The following is a 17,415-nucleotide window of genomic DNA, read 5'->3' on the forward strand; positions in this document are numbered from 1 at the left end:
ACATAAGGACTCTGGGGAATAAGCTCCCCGGAGATAAGTATCTTGGGAATTACTGGAAAGGGAGTGCAAGGGCTGTTCAGAGCCCAGATTGATAACATCAGTTTATTTGAGATAAGATTAGTTTATTAGAGACATGATTAGTTTATTAGAGAATAGGCAGAGGGGTGGGGAATAAGTTGGTGGCGGCCAAGCGCCAATAACCACAGAAGAAGAAACCTAGTTTTCCTATGGACCAAAGTATGGTGGTGGACTGGTAGCTGGAGAGGTGCCAGTTCACCTCCTGGGCACTTCCAAGGTGCTCTTGAGCAAGGCACCGAACCACCAACAGCTCGGGGCTCCTTTCCATGGGCAGCTCCCTCACTCTGACATCGCTCCATTAGCGCATGTATGGGTACTGAGCATGTGTGTGTAATCCAGGCCTGTGTGTAATGTGTATAATAATAACAGAGTGAAAACATTGTAATTTCCTTTAATTATATTTATTAATTATTATTATTATGAATATGTTTTCATAGGCTGCAGTGTTCATTAGTACTTAAGTACTTAATGCAGTGGTGTTTGTGAATGTGCTGCCATGGCTTCCTACACTGTGGTGGCGAGTTTTTTTTTGTTGCAGGATGGTAGGGGAAGACTCATCCCTGATTGGCTCGCCCTGACATCCTTACCCTAACCATAACCAATCCCACTCCTCTTGCCTAAACATAACCCTCCTCTTGCCTAAACCTAACCAACCCAACCAGAGCAGGCAACGAGTACTAGCCATTCAGAGGGAGAGTAGGGCGGGTTCTTCCCCTACCATCCTGCAACAAAAAACAATTCGCGGGCGTACATGCAATCATGGTGGAGACTGTGCTGTGGAGTGGAGTTTTGACACCAGATGGCGGTAATTCATTTGAAGCAGGAAATCAACCACAGTTCCACCAAAGAGGAAGTCATCCACCAATGTTGTCTTCCGCCGCCTTCATTCACGTGGAGGAAGAATCGCTCGTGTAGCTGACGGGGACACGAGAAAAGACACAAAAATGACGCAGTTAGACGGAGTAATGTAAGTTTGACCATGCATTCCTGAGAACTCACTGTGTTTAAGCGTCTGTATGTTGTTCAGTGCTCGTGAAACTGACTTTATTAAGACCGCTAACGTTAGCCGAGCATGGCGCCTGTCAGCTAACATTAGCTAACAAGTTCTTGTTTTACTTACACAGCTTTCTGTAACGTGACGTGAGGTTGAATTATTATCTGGGTGTTTGCGGTCAATTCAAATCGCTCGTTATCTAACGTTACATTCAGTGAAACCACATGGTGTAAATTAAATGTATGTACATAGGTTAGTTCGGTGGTCCCTCCCATCCACCCCGGACACAAACTGTTAGCGAACTCTGGCAGGAGGCTGCGGTCCATCACGTCCCAAATTATTTTCCAAAACCTGAGTGTCCCAAATGATGAGGGTCTTATGTGAGACAGGTTAGTGTTAGGGTCGTACAGGTGGTTTAGCAGGTTCATAATTAATTAAGGACATTGTATGGGGAATTTTGGACACTAAACTGCACGTATACCCACCACAAGAACAGTTTATATCCGACTGCAGTGGGTCTCATCAACAAGGCCCGGGACCCCCACTGACAGACTGGCAGACTCTTACCCCCCCCCACCCTCAGTCACTACACGTTATATTAACACACGTCCTGGACTATTATCCCTGACCATGGACCTTTTTTCACAGCAGACATGTTGACTTGTCATAGTAGGAAAAGCACAGCTGAAGTTGATAACCTTAACGATGGCTCAGTTCCATCCAGTTTCCCCAGTAATCTATTTCAGTGAGTCAGCATGTACAATACCAGGGCCTCTCCTAAGTGGAATGCAGCCTTCGTTAAGGTTATCAATTTCAGCTGTGCTTTTCCTACTATGACATGTCAACATGTCTGCTGTGAAAAAGATCTATTGCAACTATACATACTGAAGTTTTGCACATCCCCTGATCACTATTTTTGCACAACCTGCACTGAACCGTGCAACTTTCTTCCTTTCCCTTTCTAAAAGTTATATTTTACATATTTATTTTGTTATAGTGTGTTTTTACATACGTTTTTATTGTAATATAGCTATTCTGTTCTTGACTGTAGCAGTATTTTGCCTTATTGTTATTCCGTTTTTAATATTTCTTTCTTGTATGCACCAAGGCTAATTCCTGCAACTTGTTTTGGTAATAAATAGGGTTGGGTACCGAAACCTGGTTCCACTATGGAACCGGTTCCTACGGATTAGAACGCAAATTTCGGTTCCTCATTTCGGTTCCACTTAATGTGTTGACTGAAATATTTTCCCTCTGTCGCTCCGAAACGGACGTAAAAATGTCACACTTTCTCTGTAGTCTACCGTTAGCTAGCTATCGTAAATGTAGCCTACTTTTAAGATGCTATATTTTCCCTCTGGGCTCACCAAAACGGACGTAAAAGAATATTAACCATTCACTGCACGTGATCGCTAGTAAACATATTACACTTTTTCAGTTTTTCAAGAATCAGTTTAGGAATCAGAATCGTTTTAAAAGTACCGGTTCGGAATCGTTGAAATCCAAACGACACCCAACCCTAGTAATAAATATGATTCAGATGCACCAACAAGGAGAGAACACTGAGGTTATTTATTCAGAGTTTGCTGGGGGGAGCTAGCCTTACGTTGCACCAAAACGATGGTCAGACTGGCATACCAGGGGAAGAAGTACAGCAATGTTATAATAAGGATGGAATAAAGATGGATATAATCTGTATTTAAAGTAAATGAACTAGTAACTTACAACACCGAGAAGAGGCTCACAACACAACGTTCAAAGCCCAATTATCTGTGATAGAAAAATACAGGACCAAGATAGATGAAGGCTCTAAATAATTTCCAAGCAACTACAACAACTGCTACACTATGGAAGGAGCTGTCACACCTGTAAAATTGTAATCTGATTACTGCCGAACTGCATAACCATAGGAGTAGGCCTGCACAATTTGGGGAAAAATATGAATCACGATTTTTTTAGCTTAGAATTGATATCACGATTCTCTGCCACGATTTTTTTCTCACAAAGTGTAATGTTTATTGCACACATGAACCATGACAAAACAAAACAAATTGGCAGTACCAAACATAGATTTCTTTTTTGCACCTATAGCACATTGTGCATCACCACAAGCCTGTCAACACAGAGGCTTCAATGAATACAGCAAATAAAGTACATACTGGCCATTTAAGTACAGCAGGCTACCAGAAATAGTGACATATAACACATTGAACTAGGGCTGGGCAATATATCGATATCGTGATATGAGACTAGATATCGTCTTAGATTTTGGATATCGTAATATCGTGATATGACATAAGTGTTGTCTTTTACTGGTTTTAAAGGCTGCATTACAGTAAAGTGATGTACTCTTCTGAACTGACCAGACTGTTCTAGCTGTTCTATTATTTGCCTTTTCCCCACTTAGACATTATGTCCACATTACTAATGATTATTTATCTAAAATCTAAGTGTGAAGATATTTTGTTAAAGCACCAATTGCAAAAACAAGTTTATTGTAAAGCTGCGTTATCATATTATTTTAGTGAGGACTCATAAATAACTACAAATAACTAATGTTAGGGAAATCTGTTTGTTTTGTTATGCGTTTCTGGATTTAATATCTCTCTATCTATATCGGCCGATATATTGGATTATCGGATTTTTAGATCACCAAATATTTATCGCTATCGGCCTTAAAAATCCTTTATCGGTCGGACTCTAAAACAAATCAACTAATCATTTGTGTCTATCCTCAGAAAACCCAAGACAAAGCGCTCCAAGCGCTTCTTGGAGAACAGAGCGCCCAAGCTGGCCGAGGATGTGAAGACGGCCATGATTATGAAAGGGGGCAACACCAATCAAACAGTCACCAAGGCCCTCAAGGACATAGTAAGTAGCCTGATGATGCACTCTGTAAGAAAGACCTCCAAGCCACGACTTATTTCACACAAATACATGGGCTGTACAAAGCTTTACTAGTCATATTTATCACTCTCCAGATGTTGAGATAAGTGTAGACATGGCAACATCACACTGTGCCTTCTTCCGTTAGAGTTCTTTTCGTAGCTCATTATCAACTCTATCCTCAGTAGATCGGGCCAGTAAAACTGATCTACTGGGGACCAGTGGGGGAAAAATTTTATGTTGGACACTGATGACATCTTACGAAATATGACATTATTTAACGCTGTGAAATGGCGACCGTTATGTGACCGTCATCTTTACATGACGGTTAAGTTTAGGCACTGAAGCTACGTTTACCTAGCCTGTGTATGACAGTTATATTTGACGCCAGGTACAGGAATGTCGGAACGGTGCTAACGTACACTGAATGCAATCACAATTAACAAAAATGATTAGACTTGTTTTGCGTGTGGAACATACTTCAATTCCGAGTTGGCCTGTCACGATAGTCAATAAATCAATTAATCGCTCGATAATTTTTCCGGCCGCGATAATTTCCATTTGCGTGCTTGTTTGTTTTCCTTGTCTCTCTCTCTGTCTCTACCAAAGAGACTGGAGGACCACTCTCGGTTCCTTAGCGTAACGAGGAGTGAACCCTCTTGTCAGTTGCATGGTCTTTGTGTGGGCGGGACTCCTGGCGGAGAGAGAGAAAACGCTAGTTGAGAGTTGGAGCAGTTGGGTTTCCTGCAGCACTTTGCAGTTAAGACGCCGTCAAAAAAACAAAATGGTATATGAGCGATATTCGCCGTGTTACTCGGCGTCCCGTTTTCTCCCTTTCATTCCAAACCACAGTTGACAACCTGCAGGTGGAGGCGGTGGAGACAGGCTCGGACATACACGCCGCTGTGGACTTGTCAGTCTCGCAAGCGGTTTCAGGAAAGTGGCTGCATGTGTCAGACAATGCACAGAACATTAACGCTACAAGCCTACAGATGTCCGCGGACTGTGTGTGTGAGACCTGTTTTGGTACAAACATTTACTTGCCATGTGGCAGCCATATAGATAGATTTAATTTATTAATTATATATTATTTAATATTTAGTGTTAAATAATTGTTAAATGTAGTACAGAGTCTGTAGTCTATCGCACAAACACTCGAGGAATGCTGCAAACATTTGACAGCCAGTAGGACTTGCTAACAGCGTGAAAGACGACATACTGAAGGAGATCTAAAATGTCTTCCAGTTCCAGTATTAAATATTCTTTAGAAATAAAAGTGTATTGATCTTTGAAATGGGTTTACCTGCATTATTATGCCATTATCATTATATTGGATGAAAATGGTCTCGGAACGACAATATTATCGTTTATCGCAATCATTTCTGGGGCAATTTATCGTCCAGCAAAATGTGTTATCGTGACAGGCCTAATTCCGAGTTCCCATGTGAACATGTTAAGTGGTGGACCAGAAGTTTTAGTCTTCGCCCTGCACTTTGAGCGCTTCAGTTCACACACACTTTGCACACAGTAGGCTTATCCTAGCCGAGCCTCTCACTAGCTAGCGTCATGGCCAATGTAGAGAAGCCAGAGCTTGAAGACCCCCATTAAGACTATCATTACGTTCTCCTGTCTGGGAACACTTCGGTTTCCCGGGGAAATACAAAAAAACGGACAAAAGCAAGTGGATATGACGCAAGTAGTTTACCGACAATGGTCATTAGTGATCGGGTATGTTTCTGGCAACACGTCAAACTTGCTGACTCACTTGAAACGGCACCACGTGAATGTGAATATCACTGCTACAAGGGGGGGGAAACGAGCATAGTGCAAACGCTGTGCCCCTCGGCATTTAAACAGACTTTTGCTGGTAATTCAGATCAGGCCGAAGCAATAACAAATCCCATTGGTGTTTTTATAGCAGCGGATCTACGACCATATTCAGTTGTTGAAAACGCAGGTTTTAACCCCCGGTATGACGTTCCTTCTCGTCCACATTTCGGCCAGAAAGTCATACCCCCCTATATTGTTTACAATTCATTTTAAAGTTTATTTAAAAAATTGTAAACTGATTATTTACAAAAGTTATAATAAACAACAAGCATATTGTGGTGCTTCTTTACTTGTTGGGAGTTTTGCATTTTTACTGTAACGAAAATGAACCAAACCGTGACTTCAAAACCGAGGTAGCACCAGGATGGCCTGGTTAAGAGAAGAGTTTGTGGTTTGGGTAAGTAAGTACTGGGACACGAACACCGGTCCCCCTTCCACTACCCCAACCTCCTTCCTACCTTTCGGCGCTCTTCGGCCTCCTGCACACTGGCTGCGTGGCGTGTCAGCTGCGTGTCGGCTGCGTGGCGTTTTCTATGTCTTTGCACACCAGAAACGTGTCTGACGCGACGCTGCTGCTAGCCTTGTCTGTACACATGGATGTTTCCCATTGATAAAATGAAATGGCGTGTTCTTCAACTTTATTTTGTCAATATTTTTGTTTGTACATTTATTTGCACATATTTTGAGATGTTTTCTTTTATATTTCAATTCCCTTTCCTGAGATAATAAAGTCCTTGTTATTGTTTTATCAGAATCCAATTGAAATACAATTTAAAAAGAAATTTGTCAAAACCTAGAGACATTCACACATCAAAATATCATTTATTAAATGTATTTGTGTCAAACTGATAAACAACTTTTCATATTCTATGTTGCCTAGAAACGCTTCCAACAGGCGTTTGCGTGAAAAATAGGCGTCTGTTCTATTTCTAGCATGCACGTGTTTTCGGCGCGGCTCGGGCCGCGCCTGAGACGTGTGCAGGCAGTGTGCAAGCTCTAACCTGTTACCATGGGAGCCGAAATAAAAACGGACACGCCACGCAGCTGACACGCTCACGCCACGTAGCCAGTGTGCAGGAGGCCTTATACTACATCACCTTATTTCCTTCTTTGCTCCGGTCATAAGCACAACAAACGTCAATGTGGGTTTTACAGTAATAAATACGTGGATTACATACGATTTACAGTGCATTACTTTTGAGGACAGCCTGCTTTGATGAGAGCAGGGGGCAACTGTCTGGGTTTTTACCACAGATTATCAGAGGGCTGCAGAGGATTGCAACCATATTTGGGACTGAGTTTAAATGAAAACTGCTGACTCACTAGCAGAATTATGAATTCAAACAAATCTTTTCTTTCTGCAGTACTCCCTGAAGAAGCCCAATGCTGTGCTGTACAAGAAGTACGTGGATACACGTAACTGTTTTGTTTTCCATTTCAAATAATCTACCAGTTAACCCTTGTGTTGTCTATATCAGAAATATGGGTTTCCCTTTAACTACCTAATTTTAATTACCCAAAAATAACATGGATGATTCCACACATCGTACAACAACAGATAGGATCTCTACTTTCATTGACTTTTGGGTGTTTTATAAAAATAAATTACATTTGAAAAAAAAACAGACTGAACGTTCTGTAATTATCCTTCCATTTAATGAGTCTAAATAATTCATAATTTGTTTTTTAACTAGGTATAATTTCCTATAAATTAAGTTTATTGACCATGAATTCCAAAATGTATATGTAAAACTGGTATTAAGTTGGTGTTAGTGGTGTTTATACATGGTAGTGAAAAGAGGCGTTAAATGTCAAAAGCACCAAAAACATTGGAAAAAAGTGTCAAAAGAGATGAAAAGGTCAAAGGTGTGGATTTTCAGGACGACATGGTCGAATGGAAGACAACGCAGGGGTTAAATGATTTCATTTTTAAATCAAAGCTGAGCATTTTAAATAACTTTTTTTTTTTTTTATATATTTGTTTGTAATTTAATTTCATTGGCTCACAATCAATATTTCATGTGCTGTTTTTCCACTGAGACTTTGTTTCCTTTCTGAACTTGGCAGGATTTCTGGTGTTATGACTCTTTTCCACTGCATAGCACGTCTCAACTCACTCGTTTTTAGTTCTTTTCATTAGAAAAAGTTGTGGATAATACCTGGTACCTAGTTTTCTTTAGTACCACCTCGCCGTTGCTATGGTAATCGGCTGAAGATCGCACCTACAGAGGCTTGCAAAAGTATTCATACCCCTTTAACTTGTCCACGTTTTGTCACATTAACAACCACAAACGTAAATGTATTTTATTGGGATTTTATTTGATAGACCAACACAAAGCAGCGCGTAATTGTGAAGTGGAAGGAGGAGGCTTGAGACTGGGGCGGAGGTTCACCTTCCAGCAGGACAACGACCCTAAACATAACTGCCAGAGCTACAATGGAATGGTTTAGATCAAAGCATATTCATGTGTTAGAACGGCCCAGACCTAGATCCAGTTGAGAATCTCTGGCAAGCCTTGACAATTGCTGTTGAGACACTTTCCATCCAATCTGACTGATCTTGAGCTATTTTGCAAAGAAGACTGGGCAAACATTTCAGTCTCTAGATGTCCAAAGCTGGTAGAGACATACCCCAAAAGACTTGCAGCTGTAATTGCAGGGAAAGGTGGTTCTACAAAGTATTGATTCACGGGGGCTGAATACTTTAGCATGCCACACGTTTCAGTTTTTTATTTGTAAAAACAATTTGAAAACCATGTATCATTTTCCTTCCACTTCACAAGTATGCGCCACTTTGTGTTGGTCTATTACATAAAATCCCAATAAAATACATTTTACTTTTGTGGTTGTAATGTGACAAAATGTGGAAAAGTTCAAGGGGTAGGAATGCTTTTGCAAGCCACTGAAGGAGATAGCGTGTGCAGTGGAAAACAAAAAGATAAAAGTGCTGGTACCAACAGTGAGTTGAGTTGAACCATGCAGTGGAAATGAGGCATCCGGTCCTCCTTGAGATAGAACCAATAGGAATATTAACCCTGTCTGATGAAAAAGCATTTAAATATGTTGTGACCCACAGCAAGGGACTCTGTTAAACCATACATAATCCAGCAGAATCATTCCTAACCCTATAAAATCGTGGGGTTTTTTTGCTTTTCAGGAAGAACATAACACGGCCATTTGAGGACTCAACATCACTGGTAAGTGTACAAGACACAGGGTACTCCCCAAATGCTTAAATACTATTTAATAGGGGTGTGCAAAAAAATCGATTCACATTCGTATCACGATTCAAGCTCTATCGATTTAAAATCCATTCATATAATTCCAAAAATCGATTCATATTTTTTATTTTCGTTTTGTAATGGCGTGTATACTATTGTCCTGAAATGAGTTTAGCTCGCCATTCCCATAGATGGCGCTGCGTCGAATTCACACTGACGCCTTGGCCCTCTTGTTATTATCAAAAGAAGACCGAGTGCAGCAGAAGTAGTTTAGTCGGCGCCAACCTCAGAGAGAATGATTCAACCTGCTCCATCCCATGGATGTATTAAGAGAACGCTCCATCCTCATTGAAGGCGAGAGTCTGGGCACAGTTCAGCTTTTATAACCTCGAGGGGAAGACTGAACTTGGTAGGAATCGTGCCATATGCAGGCTTTGCAAAGCCAAAGTTAAGTATTTTGGAAACCCCACAAACGTGAGAACTCCCATAGTACGCCATCACCCAGAGATTAACATTAAACACGTGGATGAACAACAAGCTAAAGTACCTAACATGCCAGTCAACAAACTCTCTTGAATTAAATATATATATAGTAGTATATAGTATTTGAGAGCTGGCACTTTTTAGTTTTTAGTTGCAAAAGTGTTTATTTTTGTATGAAGACGTATAAAGTAATATCAAACTACATTTAATTTGTTGTTTCTTTTCTTTTAAATTGTATATCTACTCACATGGTAAAAAAGTAACATTACCGTTACATACTGTGGATCGTTTTTTTTTTTTAATCGAAAATCGATTTTGAATCTTGAGCCTAAAAATAGATATCGAATCGTGACATTTTCTGAATCGTGCAGCCCTACTATTTAAATCTGTTAACATGTTTTCAGTGTCCTTACTTATCCTGTTATCTCTTAATCAGGAGTTCTTCTCCAAGAAGACAGACTGCTCTCTGTTTCTGTTTGGCTCCCACAACAAGAAACGGCCCAACAACCTCGTATTTGGTAAATTCTTTTCTGTCTCTGTATCACTCACTCAGTTTAAAACACACATTGAGACACCAGTTATGTCATTTCTATATCCTAATAAAATGTACAGTAGATCATTTCTGATTTCTTGAGTCTTTTACACATTACTTGTTTTCTAATTGTAGCGAAGACTTTTCTTTTACCCACAATTCTACGCATGTGCTGCATTTTCAGCTGCCAAGTGTGTCCCTTTATATATTTATGTAGTAATGAAGAATCCTCACCTGCTGATTGTACAGGGTCCAGTCAGCTCTCATGTTGCCCAGTGGTTAATGGTTCCCACCATTATCGTAATAATAATAATAATCTGTTAGTATGTAATGTATGAAAATATGTAATATTAGAGATGGAAAAATCCTCCTGACTGTTTACTTCTCAAGTGCAGGCCAAGTGATGTGCGTGTCATCGTTTCCCTTTGTGTGTTTGCAGGTCGTCTGTTTGACTTTCACGTGCTGGATATGATTGAAGTTGGAATTGAGAAGTACGTCTCTCTGAGTGATATCAAGGTAACGGTTGCAGCCAGCGTCGGCGTTTTTTTCCGTTAAGGGAAAATGGATTTTCCGTCTTGTAGTCAAACTGGGATGAAGGGTCAGTACAAAATGCTATGGTTACCTGCAGTTTGATATATGCTATGTCAGCTTTGCACTGGGAATAAAAGGGAAATGTAAGGTCAACGAATATAGACCATTTTTACAGTTTTGGGGCCCTATTTTAAAGATCTGAGCGCACGGCGTGAAGCGCCTGGCGCAGGTGCGTTTAGGGCGTGTCCAAAGCCACTTTTGCTAGTTTGATGGCGGGCAAAAGGGTCCGTGCGCCGGGCGTATGGTTCCAAAGGGTTGTACTTAGTGTCTTCATTAATCCTCTGATTAATGAAGACACTAAGTACAACCCTGTGTTTTGGGCGTAACATGTAATAAACCAATCGGAGATCATCTCCCATTCCCTTTAAAAGCCAGGCGCGTTTGGACCTTGGCGCATTGCTATTATGATGGAGGATTTGCACCGTAATATTTTTATTTTTAATCTTCTGCATGTGTGTGTGCTGCTGTGCGTCCCTGTGTGTGTAACAAGCATAGTGTGCACGCGCTGTGCACGAGCCTAGGAGCATTTTACTAATGCTCTGTTAAAATAACAATGAAATGCTGCGTTATTGACTTTAGACCAGGTTTTTGTTGGTTAATGGTGCCATCACTTCCCGCTGCCTCAAGATAGCAATATGCCCAGAATGCACCTGAACACACCTCCCTGTAAGACCAGCACGCCCAGAATGCACCTGAACACACCTCCCTGTAAGACCAGCACGCACATGGGAGCAAAGATGGTCTCAGGTGCATTTGCTATTTAAACAACGTGGGCGCTGGACGGGAAATTGACAACTGGGTCGGTCTTAAACTAGAAAAGACACTTGGGTCGGGCTTTGCGCTGTGCCGGGTGCATGATAGGGCCCTAAATCCGAAACATTCCAAATATATCCCAGTTTATTTCCTGTTGCAGCCAAGGAAGCTATACACATAAACTGAGGCTGAGACACAGTTACACACTGCAGCCAAGGAAATTATTATAGTTTTTCAAAACGGACACAAATCTGCCAGAAATGACATCAGCTGAGGGGGAAGTAAACGTGGACCAAATCTGTTGCCTTGCAGTGCAAACAGTCTATGTATTTGATCAGATACTTCTCAAGTTAATGTTGTGAAGAAATAAAGGATTCACTTTATACTGTCTCTGACCAATGAAATACTCCAAAAACTCTGCAACGTTACGTTGAACTCCAGTGCCTCTCACACCTCATTTCAGATAATTAGCGATGGCTTTATCTGCCGTTGTTAATAACCTGTAATTGTGTGAGTTCTGTGTTGGGACCTTTTTTTCCTGTACATGAGTATCTGTGGCTGTAGTGTGGGTTGCCAGATATGGTCAATGTGGATAGTGTGGTTTTGGGTTCGTACAGATAAGGTGGTGCCAAACCTGGCATCCTCACTGTGAAGCCAAGCTGCTGTTCAACAGGAAATAGTTTCAGCACGGCTCTCCTCATCAAACCACAAAGTTTAGTTTTTGTTGCTTGTGCACTGTTTAAACAAAGGGGATTGGTAGATCGATAGAAATTTTTTTCTCTGGACACTTTGCTTACGTTTTTTATGCTAAGCTAGGCTAACCACATCCTGTCGTGAGACATAACCGTAATATTGTTTGTCTCCTCTCACTCCCAGGAAGAAGGCAAATAAGAATACTTCCAAAAACTATTTCAACTTTTGTTTTGATGTGATATTATACAGAATGGTTTGCTACAGCCACCAGTGTTGATCTAAGTTGAAGTGTGTGTGTGTGTGTGGACCATGAATAGTTAACGGAATAAAGTTATTACAGCTTTATAAACCACACAGAATGTAGTAAACCAGGAAATCCATAACGCTGATAACACAAGATCAGACGCATAAACCAACATATCGGAGTGAACTGTCATATCACCACGACAACCAAACCGGCCTGACCAGATGTTCAGTGTGCGCTGAACGTGCAGCTCCGTTTGCCAGAAAAGAGTGTTCAGACAGGAGAACTAAAGTGACTTCGTCAGAAGTTTTTGTCTACGTTTTCTTTCTGTTGTCGTAGTTGCATACCACACATGAGCAATCTTTTTGCTGCTTTTACCTATGATTGAAAGAGAACTGGTAATGAAACCTAGTTTTTGTATCTTTTCTGTTGCAGAACAGCAAATGTCCTGAGGGGACCAAACCAATGCTGGTGTTTGCAGGGGAGGCTTTTGATTCAGACATTGAATACAAACGCCTGAAGAGTCTGCTCATAGGTACACACTTGTTATTACACTCTGTGAATGTGTCTCTAAGATTTCATTTAAGTGGAAATGTGTTTTTGTTCCATTATTATATGTCCCTGTCCATTTCTTTGACCCACCTTTCAGACTTCTTCAGAGGTCCCACTGTGTCTGCGGTGCGCCTGGCAGGTTTAGAACATGTTCTACACTTCACAGCCGTGGAAGGGAAAATCTACATGCGCAGCTACAGGTAAATTATTTGGTTTAATCCCCCCCAAATATCTATAACTAGCATTATTACACAGGGAAACCAGGTGACCCAGAGATTGGGGGGGGGAAATGGCTTAAACCCTAGAGGGTTAAACAAAGTTTGCATCTTAAGAAAGGTTTGCATTAAAGGAACACGCCGACTTTTTGGGACTTTGTCTTATTCCCCGTCTCCCCCAGAGTTAGATAAGTCCAGACATACCCTTCTCATCTCCGTGCGTGTCCTAACTCTGTCTGACGCCCCCACCGGTAGCTTAGCCTAGCACAGATCCTGGAGGTAACGGGTTCCAACTAGCCTACTGCTCCCAATAAGTGACAAAATAACGGCATCATGTTTTTTTTCCTATTTACATGTTGTGATTTGTATAGTCACAGCGTGTACAAATAACATACTGGGAACTATATTCTCAGAAGGCGAAGCACTGCTACTTGGGCGGAGTGATTAGCTCGCACCACCTGAAAAGCACCGTTGTTACTCTCTGCTCCTCACCACGGGGCTTCACAGGTGCTGCGAGCAAATCACTCCGCAGAAGTAGCAGTGCTTTGCCTTCTATATACGACGCTGGAGCATCTTCCAGCTCCGGGCAGCCTTCCTCATCTCTCCCACCTGACATTTCTGCATGTGACGTGACCTGCAGCACTCCACACTCCACCTGAGGAGAGGTCGTCTCACCGCCTCTCAAAATCTTTTAAACTGACCTTTGTCGATCAAAAAACCAGATTCAGTAACTGCAAGGCGTTCAGAAGGAAACGCTATTAGTCTGTTTTGAAATTCGGGAGCAGCAAGAACGACGTGACGCGTTCGTCCAATCAGCTGCCACGTGTTGCGTTCGTCACGCTCACCCCCCTCGTGGTTTCCAGTAAGTGTTTTAACAAAGGTGTGTAAAGTGGGCACTACGGCAGTAAGAGGTTAGTGCACGTTAACAGTGGACTGACGAACCGTGAGACGCACACACGCTCCGAACAGAGACAAGCGAGCGGTTCGGATGTTTTTTCATGAACCGTACCCCCCCGCAGTATCCTCCAGCCACACGTGCTCTGTTTACATCCCCCACAACAGAGATCTGGATGTTATGTTGTCATTGCAGGTGTCTGCTGAAGAAGTCTGGGTGCCGCACGCCGCGGATAGAGCTTGAGGAGATCGGGCCATCGTTTGACTTGGTCTTAAGAAGAACACACATGGCTTCAGATGACTTGTACAAGTTAGCTCACAGACAGCCCAAAGCCCTAAAGGTAAGAAATCTTTCCTTTGGTGAGAAATGGGCATGAAATTTAAACGAGACATCTACGTACTGGGAAAATGTTGGCTAACTGACCTTAACGGGAGCTTTCTTTCCACTATGCTCATCCATCTGTGCATATGACCAAGCTATTAAAACTAAAAGTATAAAAAAGGGGGGGCGGGGGTTGTAGTTGTTTGGCAGTTGAGTTCAAAGATCAGCAGTCTTTGTGCAGCATCACTTACTGCACCTTTTTTAAAGGGTAACTTTGCCCATTTTTCAAACATCTGGCACAAAAAGTTCTCTGAATATAAGCAAGTTTATTTCTCAAACTAACATGTCGTTGATGCTTCTCTTTATCACCGATACAGCCCAAGAAGAAGAAGAACATTTCCCATGATGCCTTTGGTACAAAGTTCGGCCGGGTGCACATGCAGAAGCAGGATCTGTCCAAGCTGCAGACCCGTAAGATGAAGGGCCTGAGGAAGAGGAGGGGACCGGTGGACACTGAAGACAAGGACACACAGGCACCCAAAGTGGCCAAAGTGGAGAGCTGAGAGTGCTCCGCCCACCTGTGGATTCACATTGTCTAGTTTATAAGACTGACTACATGCTTGGGCTTGTGACCAGCTCCCAGGCAGAGGATGCTGATCTATTATTCCTGCCCCCCCCCCCCCTATTGTTTTTTCCCCCTTTTCCATGTGACTTTCAGATACTTCTTTGTCTTGAGCATCATTAAAGGCCCAGTGTGTAACGTGTTTAGTTGTTCATTATCTAAATCTGTGTTGCCCTTCACAAACTTGTCCTTTTTCATGAATATTTACCTCCACCATCAATTCCAAGTATTCCTATTGGCTTGAAATTTTACATTTGCGTTTGCATGACCTGGGGTAGACGCTCTATATTCATGCTCCATCTTGAAATACGTTAGCTGGTAAGGGACATACAGGACATATTGCTCCGCCTTTCACGTTTTCTCTGTCACATGATAAACTCACAGCTGCTGCTAATGCTGCTAACGGGTATCGTAGCTTCCCGGCCCCGGCAAGTTTGAAGAAGGAAACATGGAGGACCACACGTATTCAAAATCCAAATTTCAGAAACGGGAGTTCTTTAGGATACTGAAAAGAGCAAGAGAGCGTCTTTTTGAAGCGTGAAGGCTACCGTAGCTGTAATACGTACTTTGAACTGCGTGGTGTGAGAGAGTTGATTGATATATGATCTCAACGCTAGATGGGAGAAATTCCCACACATTGGACCTTTAATGTACTCAGATCTCTGGTAAAACCACATGAGCATCAGAAATAAAATAAAAAAAATGTAATCCCTTGGCAGTTGTTGAGGAAATCAACAGAATTTTCTTCTATAAATTGGAGTTTGTAAAAATTTAATTTCACTGCACTCCCTTTTTTTTAAAGGAAATAAATAGTCTCTAAACTGTCTGGTTGTTTAGTTTTACTTTTTAGAAAATGTTTTCCTGTGTCCCTCATGACTTCTGATTTTGCTTATGTTCATGCCATAATGTCAGACTATAATTGCCATCATTCTGTTTTTCCCAAATTATGTGAAACTTCACAAAGTCTCTAGCTACATTTTTATTAAACAATTATTCAAATAACAAGGTTCACTGTTTTGCATTAGTAATGTGCCATGTTTCTAAGATAAAAAATCACTACGAATACTACCTTTGACACTCGGAGTAGATCAGATTGCTGTGCTATTTTAAGTTCATTTTTAAATGTATTTATGTGGAATCTTTTAAAAGCATTTTTTTATTTTGGGATCGGTAGAAAAAAGCCATACTCATAATGTCGAGGCTTGATAATTAAAGCTTTAAAAACACTATCCTTGAACTTGGGGGAAGTCTTAAATAAAGCCCAGCTCTGTTTCTTGAAATGAGAGAAACAACCTAAAGGTGCTGACACACCAAAAAGACGGCTGACCGTCGGCAGAAAAGTCAGTCGGACTGATCAGTCGGGTCCCCGAGGTCCAAAAAGTGCCTCAGAACACACCGAAGAGACGCCGACTTGAGCATACGCTCTGCGCGTGCGCGAAACGTAATACGTCTCCATAGCAGCAGGCGGCGCTGCTCTGTATTGTTTCCAGGTTGTGGACAGGTGTCTTTTATACTGATAACAAGTTCAAACAGGTGCCATTAATACAGGTAACGAGTGGAGGACAGAGGAGCCTCTTAAAGAAGAAGTTACAGGTCTGTGAGAGCCAGAAATCTTGCTTGTTTGTAGGTGACCAAATACTTATTTTCCTGAGGAATTTGCAAATAAATTCATTAAAAATCCTACAATGTGATTTTCTGGATTTTTTTTTCTCATTTTGTCTCTCATAGTTGAAGTGTACCTATGATGAAAATTACAGGCCTCTCTCATCTTTTTAAGTGGGAGAACTTGCACAATTGATGGCTGACTAAATACTTTTTTGCCCCACTGTATGTGGACCTCTATGCGCCGGTACAACTTGTACCGGCGCATAGAGGTCCTCTAAAAGAGCCAGATCTGCCATTGCTGATAAGTGATCAACTGATGACTTCTCCTTCTCCTGTCAAACTGATCATATGCTGCACCGCAAGTCCACACTGACTCCAAAACTTGCGTACACGAGTTCAGACCAGACGTGAGATTGTATCGCAGCCTACGCTCACGTTCAAATTGTTAATAAATAAATTAATAAATGTCCTTGCTTTGCGTAGGAATCGGCGTACGCCCGTCCTACGCCTGTTTTTAGGTCGTAGGCCTACGCACGTTTCATAAATGAGGGCCAATTATGTGTATGTGGGTATGGTTTGTGGAAGGGTATGGCGTTTGCATATGAATGTATACTTCTAGGCACCAGAGGGAGTAGCACTTACATTTCGTTGTGACAATGTTCTACAATGTTTTACAATGACAAATAAAATGATTCTGATTCTGATAGAAGACACATTATCATATAAATATATGTTGCCATGTCCTGCAAGTTACCTACAGCTTTAACGCTGTGCAAGACTTTTCTCAACCAGATCTTATTCATACCACAGTAACACCACCAGAGTTTGCTGTTTGACAGCTGAACACAACCTAACTAAGGTATCCCCAATAGGGAACATGTTGGTGTATTAAGTATGCAT

General features: G+C 41.6%; 1 protein-coding gene across 1 annotated transcript; it reads left to right on the forward strand.

Annotated features, from left to right (window-relative positions):
* The first annotated feature begins 930 nt into the window (after window positions 1-930).
* On the forward strand, window positions 931-15,052 carry rpf2 (ribosome production factor 2 homolog). The gene is made up of 10 exons (XM_078275295.1): window positions 931-1,045; window positions 3,811-3,943; window positions 7,153-7,190; window positions 8,946-8,985; window positions 9,929-10,010; window positions 10,464-10,540; window positions 12,741-12,840; window positions 12,955-13,057; window positions 14,163-14,307; window positions 14,666-15,052. Exons 1-10 carry the CDS (start codon window positions 1,023-1,025, stop codon window positions 14,849-14,851), a joined length of 927 nt encoding a protein of 308 aa, XP_078131421.1. The 5' UTR covers window positions 931-1,022; the 3' UTR covers window positions 14,852-15,052.
* Window positions 15,053-17,415: the final 2,363 nt, after the last annotated feature.

The sequence above is a fragment of the Sander vitreus genome, chromosome 18 (genome assembly GCF_031162955.1).
Source record: "Sander vitreus isolate 19-12246 chromosome 18, sanVit1, whole genome shotgun sequence".
Taxonomy (NCBI): domain Eukaryota; kingdom Metazoa; phylum Chordata; class Actinopteri; order Perciformes; family Percidae; genus Sander; species Sander vitreus.

Coding starts and splice junctions, on each gene's coding strand:
- rpf2 (XM_078275295.1), top strand. CDS start 1,023: ATGACGCAGTTAGACGGAGTAAT. Junction 10,011..10,463: donor GCCCAACAACCTCGTATTTG/GTAAATTCTTTT, acceptor GTGTGTTTGCAG/GTCGTCTGTTTGACTTTCAC. Junction 14,308..14,665: donor GACAGCCCAAAGCCCTAAAG/GTAAGAAATCTT, acceptor TCACCGATACAG/CCCAAGAAGAAGAAGAACAT.